We start from the raw sequence: 22,632 nt of genomic DNA, 5'->3' as shown, positions 1-22,632 counted from the left end.
GCAATTATATTTAAATAATAACAAAAAGACTAAATAAAGAAACAATAAAATTAAAGATAGGCAACAGTCCTGGATAAACATGCAAGTGGGAAATAATCTTACAGCATTATGGGTCACGGGCGGCATGGTGGCGCAGTGGTAGCTGCTGCCTCTCAGTTAGGAGACCCGGGTTTGTTTCCCAGGTCCTCCCTGCGTAGAGTTTGCATGTTCTCCCCGTGAATGTGAGGGTTTCCTCCGGGCGTTCTGGTTTCCTCCCACAGTCCAAAGAAATACAGGTTAGGTGGACTGGTGATTCTAAATTGGTGCTTGGTGTTTGGGTGTTTTTGTGTGTGCCCTGCGGTGGGTTGGCCCCCTGCCCGGGATTGGTTCCTGCCTTGTGCCCTGTGTTGGCTGGGATTGGCTCCAGCAGACCCCCATGACCCTGTGTTCGAATTCAGCGGGTTGGATAATGGATGGATGGATTATGGGTCACAGTCTACTGCCTTAACCACTCTGTCAGCTGGCAGTAGAGAACAGACATCTAGAACAATGAAATATGGTTATTAATACCTTTTTCAAATGACTTTCCTTCATTGTTCAAAATGTACGACATTGTCTAAAATTGAAATGGATGGCCCAGCATGTGAACTCAGCCAGAACTAAAACATTTATGTTTGTAGTCATTTTTACCTGGCCGTGAACAAATCACAGGTTTGTGGATGCAGAGGAGAGTACTGCGTCCTTATCTTTCACAAGCCTGGGTTGCCTCTTCTGAACAGTATGCGTTTATTTTACAGGGACTGGTATGGTTAGAGGCCAAGACTGGTGCGATCTAACATGGAGTATCTGAGGAACACCACAAAAGCATCTAGGTTACAATATCAAAATATGAGAAAATGCACAATGTGTTTAGAAATCAATCTATGCAGTTTCGGTTTTCAAAAAAAAGTCTTTGAATTTCTAATGCTGCACTGCATCCTCCTACTCATGCTACACTTTTGGTTTTGATCCTGTGCTGCTGTCAAAGACTGAAACTTATGAGCCAGTTACCGAAAGCTCACCACTGACAAAATAAAAATAACACCTAAAACACTGGGTTGTGATCTGGTAGCGAGATAAAAAATAACTTGCTGCAATAATTTGCAGTCTGTGCAACCATTTTCAGGCCATCTGACTCTAATCCTCCTAGACTTATTATATATTCAGCGCGTTTAATTTGATTTTAAATGAACCAGAATAATGGAGATGGCCGCCTGGATATCAAAGACCTGGCTAGCTGGTAGAGGTTCAGAAAACAAGCTTTATTGTGTATAGCAGGGGTGCCCAATGCGTCGATCACGATCGACCGGTAGATTGCATTGCATTCAAACAAAATATATATCCTCCCTATGGCATTTGCTACTTGATTCACAGAAGGGATTTAAAAACAAATTTGTTGGTTATGGACTGGATGTGGAATTGGAAGAGTATTTTTTTCTCTCACAATGTCACAATCGAAGTGCATTTGTCTGATCTGTCAATCTATCATTGCTATTCCAAAGAAGGAAAATGTGGAAAGGCACTTTTGAACTGTTCATAAAAACTACAAAACTTACTTCCTTCTGAAAAGCGATCTGAGAAAGAGAAAGGAGAGGGAACTAAAATCACAGTTAGGTTTAGGTTAGGTTTAGGTTTATTTGTCATATATTGGTTAACACAGCGTCAATATACAATGAAATGTGTATGACAAGAAAAACAAGTCACTCAGCCTAGATCCAATAAAGCTAAAAAATAATTTAGGTCGTATCGGGCTGCTTTGTATGCATCAGAGTCCCCTGAGCGAAAGGCAGAGGTCCGTGCCTTGAGCTTAGCCCGAATCTCCCCATTTACCTAGGGTTACTGGTTAGGATATATGCAAATGGAGGTTTTAGCGACAACATCGTCAATGCACTTGCTGATATATCCTGTGACAGAGTCTGTGAATTCATTGATGTTGCCATCAGCTGCATCCTCAAACATCTGCCAATCAGTTGTTTCAAAGCAGTCCTGTAAGACCCCCTCAGCCTCAACTGTCCCATTTGTAGATGACCCTGTAAACCGTTTTTTCCTGTTTAAGTCTTTGTTTATATGTGGGCAGCAGCAATATAGAGCAATGGTCTGCTTTTCCAAAAGCTTGTCAAGGGAGGGGTTTGTAGGGGTCCTTGAATAAGGTGTAACAATGATCCAATGTTTGATCACCTCTTGTGGGAGAAGAGATGTACTGATAGTATTTAGGGAGAACTTTCTTAACATGTTTGCTCTGTTAAAGTCTCCCAACACAATACATGCTGCTTCTGAGTTAGCGTTCTCTAGTCCACTGATAACATCATACAGTTCATCCATAGCCGAAGCTTTATCAGCTTGTGGGGGGATGTAAACAACTGAAAGGAGAACTGAACTGAACTCCCTCGGGAGGTAAAAGGGTCTAACTTTAATGGTCAGCAGCTCGAGAACTGGTGAGCAGTGTGTTTTTAAGACACACACATCCGTAGCCCACGAAGAGTTAACCATAAAGCACACACCCCCTCCCTTCGACTTGCCTGAGTCCTTAGTTCTTTCTTCCCGATAAACTGTGAACCCGTCTGGTGTGACTGCGCAGTCGGGTACGCTGGGCTCCACCCACGTCTCTGTGAACACCAAAACGCAGCAGTTCGTGATGTCTTTTTGGTGCTTTATCCGTGCGCGCAGCTCATCTAATTTGTTGTCCAGAGACTGAACGTTAGCGAGCTGGATGCTAGGCAGAGGAGGCTTGTTGTTTCACTGTTGGGTTTGGCACAGAACTCCGGCGCGTTTCCCCCTCTTTGTTTTCCTTCAACGTCGCGCGAATAAGCAAAAGACTCTAGGCAGTACAGTGTCCGCGATATCAAAAACTGTTGTAAAATCCGAACTGGCTGATAAACGTAATTCCAAGACTGTTTGGCAGTCATACTGAAAATTTGATAAACTAGTATGCACAAAGAGAGTGAGTAGTAAGAAAATAAATAATAACTTTTTGCTGAGATGACTCGGAGCTCTCGTCAAAATTTAATGAATGGTAAATCTGTTCAAATTTAATTGTTCACTCAACATTCTTAATGTTAAACAACGGTCTGATCTCATAAGAGTGTTCACACGTTCGATGTTTTCATTGATTTTCAAAGTTGAAGTCCTCCCTGAACGGTGTTCATCTTCAACGTGTTTTCTGCCTTCCAAAAATAATTTGTGCCAGCGAAAAACTTGAGCTCGGGATAAAGAATGTTCCCCATAAGCCTGTTTTAACTTTTTAAACGTCACACTTGCCATTTAATGGCACAACGTTGCTCCAAATTCCGCTGTTCCATTTTGCGTGACGCACAACCAAAAACATAACTTCGCTAATAGCAGTCACAAAAATCACGTAGTTAACGGAAGGAGTTGAAACTCGCACTGAGCTATGGGAGGGTACTGATACACGTGCTCTATCAAGGACAACAGCGCAGCGTTGCCAGATTGCTTGTAGTGTTACCAGTCTCATTACTTTTCTGCCACACCTCGTATATATATATATATATATATATATATATATATATATATATATATATATATATATATATATATATATATATATATATATATAATTTTTAAAGTAGGTAGATCATTTTGCCCTGGTACATTTTAAAAGTAGTCCGCAAGCTGAAAAAGTGTGGGAACCCCTGGTGTATAGCATCTTTCTATAGAGAGCGCTACTCCAGTAATGTCACAATTCATCTTTTATAAATTAAATAGAATATTTTTCAGATATCTTTGTCTTATGCTTTGAATTTTGGTCTTTTTTTAAGACTGGCAAATTCTTTTGGACAGGATAGTTGTACAGCCTCAGGTCAAAACTGTTATGTTTCAGGCAGGGTTTGATACTTGGCTTAAGTATGTTTTCCTTGTCTTTGTCAATTCTCTTGGTTTTAAATTAATATTTTACATGAACTTTTATCATTTTTAATATATATCATGTTTAAATATAATGTAATATTTATGTATTGTACGTATTCAGTGTGTTTCTTGGTTTGTCCTTGGTGTCTGTGGTTGGAACACCAAAGGCAGGTCCACCATGCTGTCATTGCTGTCGGACCGCCCCGGCCTGGCCCCACCATTAAGGCGAATTAGGCATTTGCCTCAGGTGCAGATCATAAGGATCATGGGGGGGGGGCCCAGCCGTAGGGGTTAGCTACCGATCAGTCGGTTTGCACATTAATAAGCTTTGCCTAGGGCACAAAATAACCTAGAACCAGCACTGGGCCCACTTTCAGCCTGTTTATTTTGCTGAGGGTAGAAGTCCGGCAAAGAGTCTTTAATTACTAACGTAGCCCAGTTTGATTTCATGACTACAAAAATTAATTGAACAATATTCTTTTAATCATTCTTAACTCCGCATTAGCAGAGAGACCTGCAGCTAGCAAGGGTGTAGGTGTGTGTTATGCCACAGAATAAAATGTATCTGACTGGTTAGTGGGGCAGAGGCATCCAATTGCCTGACAGATCCTTGCACACATGGGGCTTTTTATAATCGTTTATGGGCCTTTTGTGCTTAGGAGCTCCTAGTACAAAATTGGCAAAGCAGGGGAAAGAAAGAGGAAAGGAATGAAAATTGTTTATTTAAAATGACCAACCCAAAGCAAACAAGTCCAGTCTGAAATCCAAAAGCAGACTCCAAATACAGAACAAAAAATAATCAGAAACCATAAATTCACAAAGTACAACAGAGATCCTTACTCCTTAGTGTAACACCCCTTCTCTCCTAAACGCCCAGCAAACCATATGATGCACTCACCTCATTATGAGACAAATAAAACAAAGGGTCAAAACTGGAAAAAGCCATGCAACAAGTTGACTTGCCATGAGCTGATTCCAATAAAGATCTGTGTTAGGTGTACCTGGCATCTCAGTTCATTTTCTGGCTGTTTTATGTTATTGCCTATTTGCTTAGACATCGTCTGGAGCTCTTTATACTGAGGTAAAATTGAGGGAATTAGAAGGTTTAATCCATGGGTGAAATCATTATGTGGGATAGAGGGGCATAGGTTTATGGAGCACTGGGTCTCCTTCTGGAACAGATGGGACCTGTTCCTCTGCAGTGACTTACATTTGAACCAGAGGAGCTGTTAAAACTAGGAGTCGGAGTTTAAGAAAGGCCAGGTTTAGAACTTCACATAAAGGGACTGGCTGTAGTATGAATATCAATATAAATGGTAACTTTGAAAATTCTAGTACACTGTAAAAAGACAAAGTAAAGTAAATAGATGCACATACCTATGATATAACAGGAATAACAGAAACCCATTTTTGGGTAGGAGTTTAACTTAGATGGGTGCACATTATTTTAACAGAATGTGTGGTTGCCTCAGAAATGCTTTTCTGGCTATTGATTTACTGTTTTGCATTTATGATTTTACTGATAATTAGTTTAGCCCTAATTCTGTTTTCATTTTTAGTTGATTCCAGTCCTTTCATTTCATATTTCTTCCCTTACTCTTTTTTCTTTGATTTATTTTTTCTGTATGTTTTTCTTACTTAGCTGTATTTCATGCCTTTATTTTTTGCTTTGATTACTGTAGTTTTGTATTTGATTCTTTATTTAAATTTTATAACAATCACCACAACTAGTCTAGCCCTGAGACACTCTTCAGGAACTAGTTACCTTTTGGCACACACTGAAACTGAACACACAGAGTCACGTGACTGAAGCAAACCCTTGAAGGTTTGACTGAAAAAATGTCTTTTTGGGCTCTTTTTGCTTTTTTTCTAAGGTTAATAGGAGGGCTTATTCCAAAAATGATTCAAAAATCTTCCAGACACCTCAAGTTAAATTACCTTTTTTTGCAATCACCCTATAGGGCTGAAACATGGGAAAGCAAACATTCATCTGATTCCTGACATGCACAATCAAGTTTTCTGTTGCATTCAGTCCAAACTAAACAAACTAAAGAAATGATGTCTTTCTAAAATGTGAAAAGTAGTTATTTATTCTTCGGCTAATATAATCTTTTTTAGAAACACAAAATGGTAAATTATTTAATTATTTTTATTAATAAATAATAATTTTAGTATGATTATACATTTCACAAACTTTAAAACATTGCTTACTGTACTAAACAATAGCAGGCCAACAAATGTGTCTCCTGGATTGTTATTAAAGTACATTTAATACCAGAATGCTCTTCAATGAATGACTCTGGTTCAAAACTAACACAATTTAGGTGCATGTAAATTAATTTAGTATTTTTAATGTTTGGAATACTATTTTGTAGTTCCTTTTTTGCCACCTTTTAGTGAGCCGTCATTAGCACTGCTACCTGCATTGCTAGGAGTGTGGCTTCTAGGGTTCTGACGGCAGGTAATGAGATAGACGAGATAAAAGGTCGGCTGGGACTTTCTTTCATTATCCACTCTGTGGAAACAAAAATCCTAATAAAATAAAATAAAACAAAAAATCTTTTGTTATAATGCTTCTTGCATATTTTGTTTGGTTTGACCTCTTTAATGTTTTTTTTTACTTAAATTCTTGTCTCTCATTAGGATTTGTTAGTTAGGTTTATTTTTATTTATTTATTGTTTCATTTTTAACATGCTTCTCCTAGTTTAACTCAGTGAATAATCACCTCCCTGACTTGCGGCAGGACAGAATTATTTATAAACTAGCTGCCCTCCCAGCTCCACTAGTGTAAGTAGTAAAACAGGACAAACTTTAAAAATCAATAAACAAACAGGTATCGTTAGCTAAGCGGAGACAACGTATGCTCCAAAATGTGGCCAGAGGTAGACCGATTCGAACGCAGCCTCTGTCTCGGATTAGCACGAATATATCTTTACTGCAAGTGAACTATGATACTTAGCATGATGAGAAAAGTTGCAGAATCAACCAGGAATATTCAACCAGATTATAGAAAAAAACCCGATCTAAATCTGTTAAGTTTTTCTCTCGTTCACTAGCTATGCGGAGGCAGGCGTGTGAGTGAGGAGGGCCCCATCCAGCTCCCCACTCCTGACGTCACGCTTTCCCCTCCCCTCAGCCCGCAGCCTCCATCTCGGATTAGCGCAAATAAATTGCTCCTGCAAGCGGACTATGATACTTAGTGTGATGAGAGAAATTGCAAAATCAACCAGAATGTTCAAGCAAATTATAGAAAAAAACCCGATCTAAATCCATTAAGAAAAGCAGACAGACATAGACAAACAGACAGATGTTGGATTTTATATATGTACAGATGAAGGTAAACACAATATAGTTTTGGGCTTATCTCTTCTTGTTAATGTGGCAAGGCCTGTGGCAACCTTTACATGAGGTTGACAAATAGTAACAGTTTAATTGGTTAAAGAAAAAAAGTGTTGGTTTCCGAGAGTGTTTTAATTTGGATTATGGTTTTCATAATTTTTGCACAATTTACTTATTTCTTTTTTTTTTTTTGGTGTACTTATAGATTTGTGTGGGTTTAGTGCTAGATTTCTCACACACTGATGATATCATGAGAGACTCGTAGCATTTTACAGAAGGTTGTGCCTTTCGGTATTTCCCTGAATATTGTTGAGTATTTAAGTGCAAGTCTTATCTGCTTTTCACTTTCTGAAACTGGTTACACAACAGGCGGCCTTGTTCATTCCTAGGAAACAAAACTAAACATTCAAATAGAACTATCATGGTTCAAATAAGAAAACAATGAAGTCTATGAGTTTTGGTTTGTCTTGTGATTTTTTGTTTTTGCTTGTATTGTGCTACTTACTAGAACAGCAGAATGACAGAGAAGTCACAGGCATTGAATCAAACTGATCTCGTTCTGGTCAGCCAATAAGGAAGTCCCGGTGTTAGACGGGGGAGACTTTCTGCCTAAGACAGAGTATAAAACTATAAAATATTGGAGTGCAGTACCATCTGGGACATTCACTTAAGATGGTTCCATGACTTTCAAAGAGTATCCTCTACACTGGAAATAAATCAGAGGATTAGCCAAGACATAATCACTAGATCTACAGTACTCAAATAAAATGAGTTTACACACCCATAAGAAATAAGTTTTTGTCTTAGCCAAAGTTTTTTTTTGTAAGCAGCTTGTTTTCATTATTTTTGTTTTATTATTTTAAAGATAAAATAGTACCAGGGTGTTGTACCATGTTAGCCTTTATGGATGTAAGGAGAAGTCAAGCAAAATGACACCTTTTATTGGCTAAATAAAGAGTTTAGTTAGCCAATAAAAAGTGTAATTTTGCTTGACTTCTTATTAAAGAGGAAAGAGGGACAGCCAGATCAAAAATGTACAATATAAAACAGAGAATGAAGTCCTCATCCCCGTGGCAGCAATTTGGAGATGGATGAAAAAAAAGTATTAGCCCTACACATCCTGATTACAACAAAATAGGTGATTTATAATATAGATATAGTGAATATATCGGATGAAGGAGTTAAATTAATTTGAGCTAATGAAAATAGTACAATAAATAAGTTATAAGATAAGTTACATAAAGAATCTACCAGACATTGGTTGTCTTAGCCAAACGTTGAGTATGTATGTACAGTATGTGCAGCCTGCTGCTATTAAAGAGTTGTGGTATTGTGCGTGCATGAAATTGTTAACACTTCTAAAACAAAGCCACAAAAATAAAAAAGCAGACATGTGCTTCTATCTATCTATTGTAACTTACAACCATGTTAAAGGAAATATAGCAATGACAGGGGCAAAGTATAATTTTCCTTCAAAGAAATAAATGCTTTGCCAACATTAGGCAAGTTCAATTAGCTGGTGGTGACTCTACGAACAATGTGTCTCAGCTGACATATCTTAATATGAAGACTTTAAACTTTAATTTGTAGATGTCGTCTTTGATACTGACATTGCCTGTACTTCAGCACTATCAAGGGGGAAGTCTAGATATATGGTCTTAAGACTTCACTACAATTTAATTCCCACAGAAAGCGAGTCGTTTTTCAATTACTTTTTAAAGCCACTTCTGTTCAAATGCCTGCTAGGCTGCTTCTGGTGGCCCCGGGTTCCCCTCCGTTCCAAAATCTTGACCACTATTTAAAAGGCCATTTGGCCTGCCCATTATAATACAAGGAAGAGACCAATGAATAGCCAATTGAGGCGCCCTGCCATCTTCTACTGGGATGTAAAATCCCAATGACATGTTTAATTTTTGCATAACATAACATTCACAATCCCGCATAATTCTGAAGCATAATCCCAGAAACACCAGGAAAGCCATAAGAACCAATGACCAAATTCCCAGATTCACACACAAGGGGTTAGTTTGTAATCACCATTCCACCTAACATGCACATTTTTGAGCATATGAGAGGAAAATTGAAATAAGCACCGGGACACCAACACCAAAACTCCACACACACAAGGACTAAGCCCAGGAGTCAAACTCAGGGCACTGGACTTGTGAGAGAGCAGCACTAAAATTGCACCATTTTTAAGGAAAGCTTTTGATGTTGCTCTGTGAATGTCTGCATCATCACTGATATTACATTGAATGTTGTCAATCTTATTAAACATTTTACATGAATGTATTTCTAAAAGTGGAAATTCTTTCACTCATTTTTCATATGATTTAAATAAAAGAGAGAGCAAAAATACATCTCCATGTCTACAAAAGTGTGCGCTCAGTGTATATCTTTCCCAAAACTGTCATAACGAGCTTTACATAAATGAATCTACAACAACAACAACAACATTTATTTATATAGCACATTTTCATTCAAACAGTAGCTCAAAGTGCTTTGATCTAGAACAGATCAAAAACTTATATATGACATATTGTTCTTCAATATAGTTGAAAATACAGTGAATGTCTGTTTGTACTGTTGTATGTACCTCTGGGGACAAATAAAGTTCTTTCTACGTATTGTCACAGGCAGCTGGGGGTGGAGCCCAGTCGGGACGCCCGAGGGGACCGGAGGAGGGCTGGTGCCTCCTCCCGACCACGAGGGGGCCCTGGTTTTGTTGGTGGCCTCGGGTAGCGGGCTTGGAAGCCAAACCCTGTAGGGGCCCGTGGCCACCGCCAGGCGGTGCCCCGGTGCCTGAAGAAACCTGGAGTCCAGCACTTCCACCACACCAGGAAGTGCTGGGAGGAAGAAGAATGGGGACAACCGGAGGGTTTCCGGGTGTGCAGCCGGCAGTTCTGACACATGGGGTCGTGTCTAAGGAGGAGTGCCGGGAAGCAGCTGAAGCCCACCCGGGGTGGTATAAAAGAGGACTGGAGGCGGCCAGAAGAAAGGCTTTTAGTGACTGTGAGGACTGGACTTTGGGGTATTGGTGCTGGAGGCACTGGGTGTGCATTGATTAACTTTGCAAATATTGTATATAATAAATGAGTGTGTTGGGTGCAAACCGTTGTCAGCCTGTCTGTGTCCGATCCTAATGAATAGATCTTGACAGCAAAAAGAGGTTTGGGGCAGCCACCCGTATACTTGAATAAGGCTGCAATAATGGAGATTTGGTAACACAGAAGTGTACAGGTTGAGTCCAACAATACAATTGTGAATACAGGTGAAGGTTGTTTGGCTTTTAAAGCAGGTTGGCGGAATTGACGTCATCATATCTATCTATCTATCTATCTATCTATCTATCTATCTATCTATCTATCTATCTATCTATCTATCTATCTATCTATCTATCTATCTATCTAATAATATGTGTTTGCTGGATTGATGAATTATGTTTTATCATTTAAGTAAACTTTCAGCCGTTTATTGGTTTATTACATTTTAAAATGAAAACCTTGCTACCAGTGTCTGTATTATATTTTTCCAACATGAATAACTGATTTCAAAAACTCCAACTACAACACAGGTTACAGGGAAAAGAAGTGGACTGACAAAGTGCTATTAAACTTAGACATCTTTGCTTCATTGCTAATCCTATTATTATATCATATTATTATATATGTATTGAAACACCCTTAGAATAATTTCCCTTTTCAGCTGATATTTCTCTGTAAAAGGAAGAGTTTGGTTTCACAGCACAACTTTGTGTTTCTGAGTTGTTTTCTCAATTTCTCTTTATAATATTGTGAAAGCAAATGAAGAGTTATGATAAGAGACCAGATAAATATTGTGCTCTTCTCATGCTCATCTCATGCACATACAACAATATCTTCTTCTGTAGAGTTCTGAGCATCTTTATAAGGCTCATATCCTAAGCTGTAAGACAGGTCACTCCTTCATCACGCCTGAGCATAATGTCCATGGCAGTGTTGTGGGGACTGGGGAAAAAGTATGTTTCTTGCACACAGGCCCACATCTGTATTCATGGCCACCCTCCATCTTACATGAAGTATCAATTCTTTGTTCATCTCTGTTTCTCACTTCTTGTTTACTTGAGTATATTTTAATTTGTCACCATAAATTCATCTTTAAATTATCATACCATATTAGAGTAATGGCTCTGAGTTTTGGCATATTAGTATGCAGACAAATATATATTTTTAACTATTTCTATTTGTTTTTTAAGGTTATTTATATTGTTGCGACCAGTTGGCTGCTGAAAGCGGGAGGTGGGTCAATGTACGAAATTGACAACAGTGAGACAAAAGAGCGAAGTAAGTGCTCTTCGGAGAACTTTCGAGAGATGAAGGAAGGTAAGTGGAGTCATTGGCAAACAGAAGAGAATTGGGACTCGGTGCGAGGAAATAACGGTTGTCTTCTGAGGGAGTCAGGGTGTGCAGGAGTGTGTGACTCAGTGGTCACAATGTTTATTATGCTGGATTGGTTAGTTTAACAGTTGTTTCCTGTTGCCAAAACAAGAAGAAAGTTTAGGCAGTACTTGGAGTTATTGTCTTGTTTGTTTGAAATAAAATTGTCCAAGTCAGGTTTCTCTAAATTGGCATCTCTGTGTTGTTATTGTCATTGTATTGATTGCCGCAGTATCTTTTATTGCTACTCTGACAACACAATTTATTGTTCTGTTATTTGGACAGTCACCACCATTTTGCATGCCTTTGGCTGTTTGTTTATGGTCACCATGCCCACTGCCTGTAATTTCCAGGCTATATGAGATGGCAACACACTACTGCAAACACACGTTTTCAAGCTAATTTTTACATTTTGTTATAATGAGTCTTGGTAAGGGCATTCCATTATATATTACACATTTTTACTTTGATTCTTGGATTATGAGTTGTAGATTTTTATTTTCATGGGAATTGTTACATATGCATCAATGCAATGTATAACTGCCCGTGATTGAATTTCATTTTTTTCTCTCTTTTTAAAATAAATGACATTTCAAATGTTTGGCTTTGAGATTTGTTAATTGACTTAATGTTGAGATGATGAAAAACATTACGCTCTTGCTCAGGACCATTTGAAACACTCAGACATGGCAGGTGAATATAACTGTCATTCTGTCCCAAGTTTGTTATTTTAAAATTAATTCATCCAGAACACGGGGACACAGTTGGAAACTTGATAAGGGTAAATTTTGTACTAATGTTAGAAAGGTTTTTTTTTACACAAAGAACGATAGACATTTGAAATAAGCTACCAAGTAGTGTGGTAGACAATAGGGACTTTCAAAACTCAGTTTAATGTTTTTTTTAGAAGAATTAAATGGATAAGACTGGCGAGCTTTTTTGGGCTGAATGGCCTGTTCTCGTTTAGACTGTTCTGATGTGTTAACAGGATGTTGTGTCACTGAAAGCAATTGCCACTTTCTGCAGGTCTTTTAATGAGAATGTTTTGACCTTTAAGGTCACCATGTTGTATATCACACCCCCCTATCATCTCTTCAGTCTTCTTCTGTTTGCTAAGATTGAGTCTATCAAAAGTAAGATTACTAAATTGGGTAATAGTACATGCAAGCTGTGTGAGGCAGTAGATCCTCTTGACATAGTCAGAGTTTTTAATTTAAAGTGTTTTACTAAACTGTCAGTTTATGGTCTGCTGTTAAAACAATTGCTGTTTCCCTTACTTTTTGTGTTTGACAAGAGCCCTCCACCAAAGGTTTTACAAAATATCCTTTTTTATTAGCAATAAATACACTCAAATGAAGGAAAGGTTATGGTGAAAACTCAAAAAAGAGAAAGTAAAGCATATTTCAGTCAGGTTTCAGTACAAATCACAGCACAGAAACTGCACTCGTTAAAGAAGTAAATGACTTGTGGGTAAATGCAGACAGAGGCCATTTATCTGTTTTCATCCTCTAAGATCTGAGTGGTGCATTTGATACCATTGATCACAATATTCTTAGAAATCGCCTTAGTCAATGGGTGGGCCTCTCTGGCAGTGTCTTAAATTGGTTTGAATCCTACCTGGCAGGTAGAAAATTCTTTGAAAGTTGTGGTAATTATACTTCAAAGACACATAATATTCCATATGGTGTTCCACAAGGCTCTATCCTTGGTCCTCTGCTCTTTTTGATTTACATGCTTCCGTTAGGTCAGATTATCTCAAGGCATAACGTGAGCTACCACAGCTATGCTGATGACACACAGCTGTATTTATCAACAGTGCCTGACAACCCCGACACACTTGATTCACTGACATGCAGGTTAGGTGCATTGGTGATCCTAAATTGTCCCTGGTGTGTGTGTGTGTGTGTGTCTGCCATGCGCCCTGTGCTGGCTGTGATTGGCTGCAGCAGATCCCCGTGGCCCTGTATTAGGATATAGCGGGTTGGACAACAACTGACATGACTGAGGTTATTAGAAATAAACTTGATGCATTAGGATTAAAAGTCAAGACAACTGAAAACAAAAGTGTGAACTAATTTCTCAGGACCTTGCAATGTTATAAGAGGTCTAACTTTTGCTATATTGTATTTCTTAAGTGAAAAAATGCTGTCCTAGTATTCTGATTAATATGTGATTTAAAATTTAGGTCAGAGTCAATAATTACCCATAAATTCTTTACCTCCGTCTTTTTGGGTAGTCCTGAGAGGAGTGCGTTACCCAAAAAGACATCAATCGATTGCAACTAGTGCTAGAAAAAGAAGGTCCGTGCACATCTCTCCAGTTCTGATGTAACTACGTTGGTTACCTGTGTCATTTGGAATTGATTTTAAAATACTGCTTATGGTTTACAAAGCCTTAAATAATCTCGCTCCATCTTATATTTCAGAATGCCTCTCACCTTACACTCCAAATCATAACCTTAGATCTTGAAATGAGTGTCTGCTTAGAATTCCAAGAGCTAAATTTAAAAGAAGTGGTGAGGCAGCCTTCTGCTGTTATGCACCTAAAATCTGGAATAGCTTACCGATAGAAATTCACCAGGCTAATACAGTGGGGAACTTTAAAAAAAACTGCTAAAAACTGATTATTTTAACATGACTTTCTCATAGCTTCATTTTAGTTTAATCCTGATACTCTGTATATGCATTTAATTTTCAGTATCATTCCTGGTGGCTCCATAATCCATAATACCACTACTTTTTCCGGTTTTCTGTGGTGGCGATCTGCGCCACCACCACCTGATCAAAGCACTGTGATGTCCCTACATTGATGGATGAAAGGCCAGAAGTCCACATGACTGTCCTCATCAAGTTCTTCCATGTGAACCCTGAATACCATGAGGACTGATTCAGGTCATTTAAGTTAGGTATATATCCTAACACAGGGTCACGGGGGTCTGCTGGAGCCAATCCCAGCCAGCACAGGGCACAAGGCAGGAAACAAACCCCGGGCAGGGCGCCAGCCCACTGCAGCTATGTTCATTAGTGTTCCCTACTTCTATTTTCTTATTTATTTTGCTTTTTTTCTCTTTCTTTATTATGTAAAGCAGCGTTTCCCAACCTTTAAGTATTTGCGACCCGAGTTTTCATAACAGTTTTAACCGCGCCCCCCTAACATTTTTTTGAAATGTAGATGCATATTTTATTATACCTACTTAACTTTTATCAACATTTATCTAACTCTATATTTATTGTTCTAGTATCAGAATGTAGTTTAAATTAATTTGTTTTGGTTTCAACACATTTTATTTTTCATATTTTTGATTCTTGCTTTCTTTTTTTCACAACTTCGCGCCCCCCTTTTTGTTACTTCGCGCCCCCCTAGGGGGGCCCGCCCCACAGGTTGAGAACCACTGATGTAAAGCACTTTGAGCTCCATCATATATATAAAAATGTGCTATATAAATAAATCTTGTTGTTATTGTTTTGCTATCCCACTGGGCCTACTTTTACAGGTCTGAAGTTATTCTAAGAGGTGGGGTGGCTCACCCACTTGCTAACTTCAGTGTCACACAAAAGCACTCCCTTAACCCCCAGTTTTTTTTTTTTGTGAATGCTTTGGCACTCTTTGCTGTTGTCCAGTGTTATTCACCATAGACACATATTATGTGAAATATATTATCTCAATTCTGCATGAGGAATGGCATCAATACAAACTACATGTGGTAAGTAACATAAAAAATACATTATTTTTGGGTGCTTCCTATGATTCATGCCAGCACCACACCTTATCATGTGTTTTAATCCAAAAGGCTGTTTAAAGGCTTTCATTCTGCCAGCACGGCTGGTGGTTAAGATTAACAGGTGATTAGTTTTCTTTTTCACTGTGCTTCAGCATGGCATAGTTCACCAGCTCTGGACAGTTAATGAAATGTAGGTTTATGAAATATAATCAAATTAGTTTATGCTTTATTATAGTATTTAACAGCTTCCATAAAAAACACACTTAAGAGTATATTGGATGTATAACATTTATATGTTACAAAAATGTAATATCACATTTAAATATAAAATAAGCTTAATGAGCATAAAACATGTCTTCATGTTTAGTACAAATTATATATAACTGATTTTCTCTGTTAGAAATATACTATATTGGTAATAAATGAATATATATTTGAGCAAAAATTGACTGAATTATGCAACCTTTACATATCCTTGAAATGCCTTTCTTAAATCTAATATTTATTTGTATCTATGTAAATTATAGATAGATGTTTTCCCAAAGTAAGTAAGATGAATCACCAGGCAGCTTTTCTTTAGAGATGTTGCCCACATCCTTTCTGCACAGCTACACACTCAGCTGGAGGGCTGATTCAGTCCATCTTCCTTTTGAGTTTGTGTTTCAAATGTCAACCAGCTGGGATTTCCAAAAATGCAAAGATCAAACCATATTCTGTCCTCAATAATGATCTTTGTATAATGTTTCTTCCTTTAACATCAACAAGTAACATCATAACACGATAAGAGGAACTTAACTTGGCACATCAGCCTAAGAAAACAGTCGACTGGTGTATTGAACAAATCAGAAAGATCATCTGGAGTAACATGTGACATACATCTGCACATTATTTCATTGTCTTTCATGTGTATGAAGTCCTCGGATTTCAGACCGTAGTCAGTGTTACATAAATTCGGCACTATTCTGCACCACAAACAAGTCAACTTTGACCCTCCTGGTCAATGCACACCATCAGCATGTCAGTTTGGACTAGCTGTGCGACTTTTGTTTCAGTGACTGACCTCACAATGCTTGGAGCTCTTTGATGTATAGAAAATGTTGCTTTGAACTTTCCTTTAATCACGGAGACAACTGTTTTTTTGTACTTACTAGAAAGAAAAAAGTAGATGAGTGGATCTAAGCAGCTGTTGAGAGAAGACAGGCAGAGAACAAATTCATTAGCAAAGTGCAGTGTCTGTTTCCAGCTTAGTTGCTTTATTACGTCCATCTGTGAGAACACATACGGCACACGAAAAATGTGGTAGGGCAAGAAGCAGACAAGGAATATGATGAGGACGATGAAGGTTTTCATGATAATTTCATATTTTCTTTTTTTGAGGTGTTGTTGTTCAGCTTTCAGGGAAATTGTTTTAAGCTTTTTAGCAATATTTCCATAAAAAAGTAGAAATAACCCACAAAGAATAAAGAATAGAGCCACCACTATCAGGTTGATAACTCCAGGTAGAACTTTTTTTTGTCGAAAGTGGAAGCATTTCTTGCCACAGGGATCATTGTCATTTATTTTAGATTCAAAGAAAAATGGAATAGTGAATAAAATAATAACACACCACACAACACGTGTCAAAGTGATGCTGTGCTCAACCTTTTGAATCTTAAAGACCTGAATAGGTTTTATAATCTTCAGATAACGGTCCAGGCTAATCAGACTCAAGAACAAAATGCTTGCGTACATGTTAATGTAGAAAAAACAGCCGATTATTTTACAAAGTATATGTGGACCTGTAGTGTTCTGAAAAGCAATTCGAAATGGTAGGCATAAGACCAGTAGCAGATCTGCGATGGCGAGATTTTTCAAATAGACAGCAATAGATGTCCGTGGTTTATGGCTGATGGAAAAAACCCAGAGTGCCACAATGTTGCATACTAGTCCAACGATAAATATCACAGAATATGTTATAGGAAGTAGCACTGATAAAAATCCATCTTCAATTATACAGCCTGTTGTGATGTTTGGATCATTATTGGAGGTAGTGTTTAAAGGGGCTTCTCTGTGTCTACCCAAGGTAGTTAAAGCTGTTGTGGACACTTCATCCATTCCGGCACAACTAAGGGAGGAAAAAAGATCAGAGGAAACTGTAATAAGTAATTCTGCAATGCTAATAAACCAGTAACGAACACAGACCATTAAATGTATATATTTAACATTGTTTTCTCAACACTTAATACCCCCCAAGTTCTCAAAGTGTGTTCTGCACGGCATGCGCCAAGTGGTCAGCTAGGTTGTAGTCATCCTACCTGAGTAACGAGACTTTTAAATCACTTTGAAAAAATAATCCTTTATCTACTTACTTATGCCTGACCTCAGTGGTCCTAAATGAATTTCCTCACCGTTAGGGTCTCGACTCTAACCACTACCATGGAGTGCGCCATTAGACTTTCTTGTGCGTGGTAACCTCTAATCTTTCATTCCACTAATTCTCTCTGTGACGCAGCTCATTTGTAGTGATCACCCTCTCCTTCACTGTTTGAACATTTCACTCTTGACACTTGTTCAAAATTGCAGTATTTCTAGGGTCTGTTCAGTCGTCATCACTGAGCAGGGCTTTAAAATAAATCTTGATGTTTGCTTGGAGGGCCCACTCCTGGCAAAGGCATCTTCTAATTCTGTGTAACCAATGAAACACGACACTTCTGCTGCATCACAGGTATCAGTATGCTGACATTCTAGGCACATTTATAACAGATCCACAGCTAGCTTGTCTTACACAAATCCTGCAACCCTGGCCTTCTCAAACAAATAAATACCATAATAAAATTCCTGGCCATATGTGGTTCCATGTATCTTTAATACTTTGAGAATCACTGCAATACATAACAGTTTTCTTATTATAAGAAACCACCCATCCATCCATTATCCAACCCGCTATATCCTAACCACAGGGTCACGGGGGTCTGCTGGAGCCGATCCTAGCCAACACAGGGTGCAAGGCAGGAAACAAACCCCGGGCAGGGCGCCAGCCCACTGCAGATTATAAGAAACCAGAATAAGAAAAAACCCAATTTGCAACTTTTCTGCAAAAAAATGAACAAGCAGCCATGCCACTGGCTCTTCACAACAGATAATCCACCTAAAGGTAAGCATGTTGGATGGGAGAGCAACTAGGAAATCTTGGGTTGTTGCTGGAAGAGGAGAGGTGTTGGTGAGGCCAACAGAGAGGCCCTTACTCTGTGGTCTGTATGTGGATCCCAGTGCCCCAGTGCAGTGAAACGGACACTGTGCTGAAAAATTGACATCATTCTTCAGGTGAGATGTAAAGCTGAGTTCCTGACTCTCTGTGGTCATAAAAGATGTACCCTGATGTCCATGGCCTCCTCTATTCTTGCCCCTTAATCATCCACTGTGTCTTATTGGCTAACTATCTCTCTCCCCCCTTCACCACCTGATAGCCAATGTATGGTGGCCATTTTGGCACATAAATGGCTGCCGTCATATCATGCAGGAGGATGCTGCAGATTGCTGGTGATTGAAGTGGCTACCTGCAGTTTATGTAAAGTACTCTGAGCCCTTTGAAAATCACTATACAAATATATCCAGCCATTTTCCAACCCGCTGAATCCGAACACAGGGTCACGGGGTCTGCTGGAGCCAATCCCAGGCAACACAGGGCACAAGGCAGGAACCAATCCTGGGCAGGGTGCCAACCCACCGCAGCTATACAAATATAATTTAATAATAATAATTGTTCAAAGTGCTTAATCATTACAAAAAAGGAATACAGAAGATCATCAAAGTGAAAATTGTCTTTACCTGTGAATTTATGTGAATACCTTATTTGAATGATTTGAGAAAATATATTAGAGCACCTCTGTAATTTAAAATAAATTTACGATTGATTATTTCACCATACGTAATTTTGCATAAGTGCTGTGGGCCAGTGGCTAAGATCACTGCTTCTGACCCACTGTGTGGTCCCAAGAAACTCAAATACCTTGCATGTGCTGCAGTCTTTAAAGTACGTGTCTGTACAGTATCTTAGTATGTTTATATTGTATGCACTCCTGTTTAACTATAATAATGTAAATCATGTTGCTTTGTAAGGTAATTTGTTAAATAAAAATGGATTACTAGGTAGATAATAAAACTGGCTCCAAGTTTTCTTTTTTTTTTTTGAATAAAGAGTATTTGAAAAAGTAATTAATAAAAATAGCAAAATAAACAATTAATTAGGATATTAAACAAATGCTACATTTATTGTACAGTGATGTCAGTGAAACCCCTATTTACACATCATGGACTTACAATTTAACATTACACAGAATTAAAGTGATTAATTTTGGTTCATTAGAATCAACCTTAATAAACTGAACAATATTAAAGAGGGTGAATTCTACACATAGAAAACATTTAAAGTACATTCATGTCTCCACCTTATGAAACACAAGCAATAGTATAAGTGCTTACTTACCTCCTGCTGTTGTGCTCTCAGTACTTCTTACTTTAAGGTAGCACGTATATATTTATTGTAAATGCGGAAATTTTATCAGTGCATTTTTTTCCTTTCCTGCACTCACAACTTACACAATGTAATCTTTCTAGACGACTTCCTCTAATCAGCTTGTTAACACAACCACAAACTTAGATGGAAGAAGTGAGCTGAAATTCATGGTCCCTTAAAGTAGCGTTTGTCAACCACTGGGTCACGACCCACCCCCACCGGTCTACAGAAGTGAGCGATAGCAGAGCACGATATTTCTCCCCGTTTCTAACCACACTTGTTACATCGAGAGGGGGAACATCAATGGCTCTGTGTGTGTGTGTGTGTGTGTGTACGTGTGTGTGTGTGTGTATGTCATCAGTGAACTTATAAAGGTAAAACTGGGTCCTGATACAATAAATGTTGAGGATCATTGCCTTAAAGAATGGTTAGTATGATGTGTGTTGAAATGTAAAATATCCACATACGATTTTAAAATAATGAAGATTATTAGGGGATGTAAAGAGGACACTGTTAGAAACAATGAACTTATTTATTTCCATTTATTGTTACATAGTTCACTTCTACTTACAAGCTAAAAGTGCTACACACATTTGTAAACATAGGTCCATGTAAATATAGTTTCCACTACCTGCTATCCAACCTATCCAGGAACAAACCATGGATGAGGTGCCAGTTCATCATATTCTTAAATACATCCTTTTTTATTTTAATGTTTTTATTTGGAAATCAACCTGTTGTCACACATGTGCTACTAGAAAGAAGTTGAGTGGACCAAGTGGAGGTAATTACCCACCAGGCCAGGGGGTGGCGGGGTGCACTATACCTACCTCTGTTATCTCTACAGACCAAATACGGGAAAGCATGCCTGATTTAACAACACTTCTGGTTCCAGCACCCAGACTGATGTCACTTCCATTTCCGGTGTCCAGGGACAATATACAGGTGGCTGCCCCAAACCTTTCCAGTGTGTTCAGACTCATTCTATCACACTGTATAATAGTACTCAATCAGCTTGTTAACACAACCACAAACTCAATCAAGCAAATGAGAATAGCCTATCAAGTCTACTAGTCTGCATCGAAAACAATCCATGAGGCCCCCAATTCAACTTCTGCCTAACAAAGAGAGAGCTGTACAGCTAGAGACCTCCAACTAAGAGGGTGCATTGCAATTCTTCCAGTTATGCAAAGTAAGTCTTCATGCAAGTACCATGGAATAATAACATTTTTTTTCATAGCTTGATTTTAAATTCTAGGCTATCCAAGAGATGTAGAAATATTTTTGCCCAAAATTATTTAAGTGTATGATGTTCCCATGTGACCATGTGATGTAAGTACATTATGACATCACTCACAAATTGGATCTTCCCCTGGGCATACTTTACACTATTTTAACTAATATACAGTATACTGTATGTGTGAGGTGATCATTTTTAGATCAATACCATATATACTGACATATAAGTTGGGTCTTGAAACCCAAAAAATCGGTCATAAAATTAGAACCCGACTTATACGCCTGTTCAAAAATGCGACACTTACATTTTTTTTTACATCTTCTTGCCTTCTCCAATCTTGCATCAGTTTCTCAAATGCATCGAATTTTGTTGCAGAAACGCAGTTACCAATTTCTTTTGCAACTTCAACGACATTTAATTTAAAACCAGCTTCATATTTTCTTCTGATGGAACACTCCATCATAGATAAAGGGATGCTCTTACGATAAAGGTGTATGAGGGTGTGAGATACAAAAAACACAAATCAGTGCAAACGTTTCTTCGAAATAGTTCAGGTATTACCGTGTGATCACAAAGGCACAATAGAGAGAGAGAGGCCAGGAACATGCACTGATACAGCGCATTGCCACACCCACATAGAAAAAGAAGGCAGTGTGCTCCGTGGCTACTCTGTCAGGTGGGCATTAAGCATATCATAATCTCTTGGACCAATAGCGTGAGTTTTCCGCATTCGATTTGTACGACCGACATACAAAATACCAGAAATTATATGGTAAAATCAAGTCCCGATTTATCCACAGGATAATTTATCCGCGAGTATATATGGTAGTTTTAATAAAACTTCTGTTGCAGTTTTTAGTTTTTTATATGGACAGCACCATGTTGAGTTGCCATTGTTATGACACAGTGCTGTTTGCTATAGAGCACATGTCCACAAATACCATAATTAAAATAACTGATGCAATGTGTAATAAAGGCACAGATGGACACGTAGGCACGTATAAAATAAAAAGACTTTTATTTTTTCTTCAGCAGGGGGTACGTCTTTTCCGTGTTCCCCAGCTACAGCACAGTCCCAAAACACCAACACACCACACACTTTCTTCCTCTGCAACACCACTCCTCCCAGGCAACCTTGTCCTCCTCCACCCGACTCTGGCCAATGAGTGGTGTTTGCTGGCTCCTTTTATTAGGCAGTTTATTATTATTATTAGAAGTGCTCCAGGTGCTTGATTGCTGACATCCAGCTGCACTTCCGGGTGTGGCGAAACCAGTGCCCAAAATAGGCCAGCAGCTCCTGCCACAGCACCCCCTTGCGGGACCTGTGGAACCCAACAGGGCTGCACCCAACTCCAACTCCCATGAAGCCCTGCAGGAGTCCGAGGCACCACTGCAACCCAGGGAGGCTGCCATCTGGCGTCCAGGGGGAGATATTGTGTTTCCCATGCTTGCTCTCCTGGAACATACTGTATGCTGTAGGGGCATCCCAGCTGGGCATGGTCCCCAGCCATCTGTCACAAATGATATAAAAAGCAGCAC

General features: G+C 38.7%; 1 protein-coding gene across 2 annotated transcripts; it reads right to left on the bottom strand.

The window, feature by feature from the left end:
* Positions 1-15,738: 15,738 nt before the first annotated feature.
* Positions 15,739-19,980, bottom strand: gpr34l (G protein-coupled receptor 34 like). Of its 2 annotated transcripts, none has more exons than XM_039764583.1 (2): positions 19,824-19,980; positions 15,739-17,490 (listed from the first exon to the last, which is right to left on the bottom strand). In XM_039764583.1, exon 2 carries the CDS (start codon positions 17,450-17,452, stop codon positions 16,337-16,339), a length of 1,116 nt encoding a protein of 371 aa, XP_039620517.1. In that variant the 5' UTR covers positions 17,453-17,490; positions 19,824-19,980; the 3' UTR covers positions 15,739-16,336. The 2 variants fall into 2 exon arrangements, with proteins under 2 accessions (XP_039620517.1, XP_039620516.1); XM_039764582.1 differs by having other exon boundaries at positions 15,739-17,462.
* Positions 19,981-22,632: the final 2,652 nt, after the last annotated feature.

The sequence above is a fragment of the Polypterus senegalus genome, chromosome 10, assembly GCF_016835505.1.
Source record: "Polypterus senegalus isolate Bchr_013 chromosome 10, ASM1683550v1, whole genome shotgun sequence".
Classification (NCBI taxonomy): Eukaryota; Metazoa; Chordata; class Cladistia; order Polypteriformes; family Polypteridae; genus Polypterus; species Polypterus senegalus.
The sequence above is the reverse complement of the archived record's forward strand: the minus strand, read 5'-3'. Positions and strand labels throughout refer to the sequence as shown.

What these genes read in the sequence shown, in the direction of transcription:
- gpr34l (XM_039764583.1), bottom strand. Translation starts at nt 17,452, where the DNA reads ATGGATGAAGTGTCCACAACAGCTTTAACTACCTTGGGTAGACACAGA.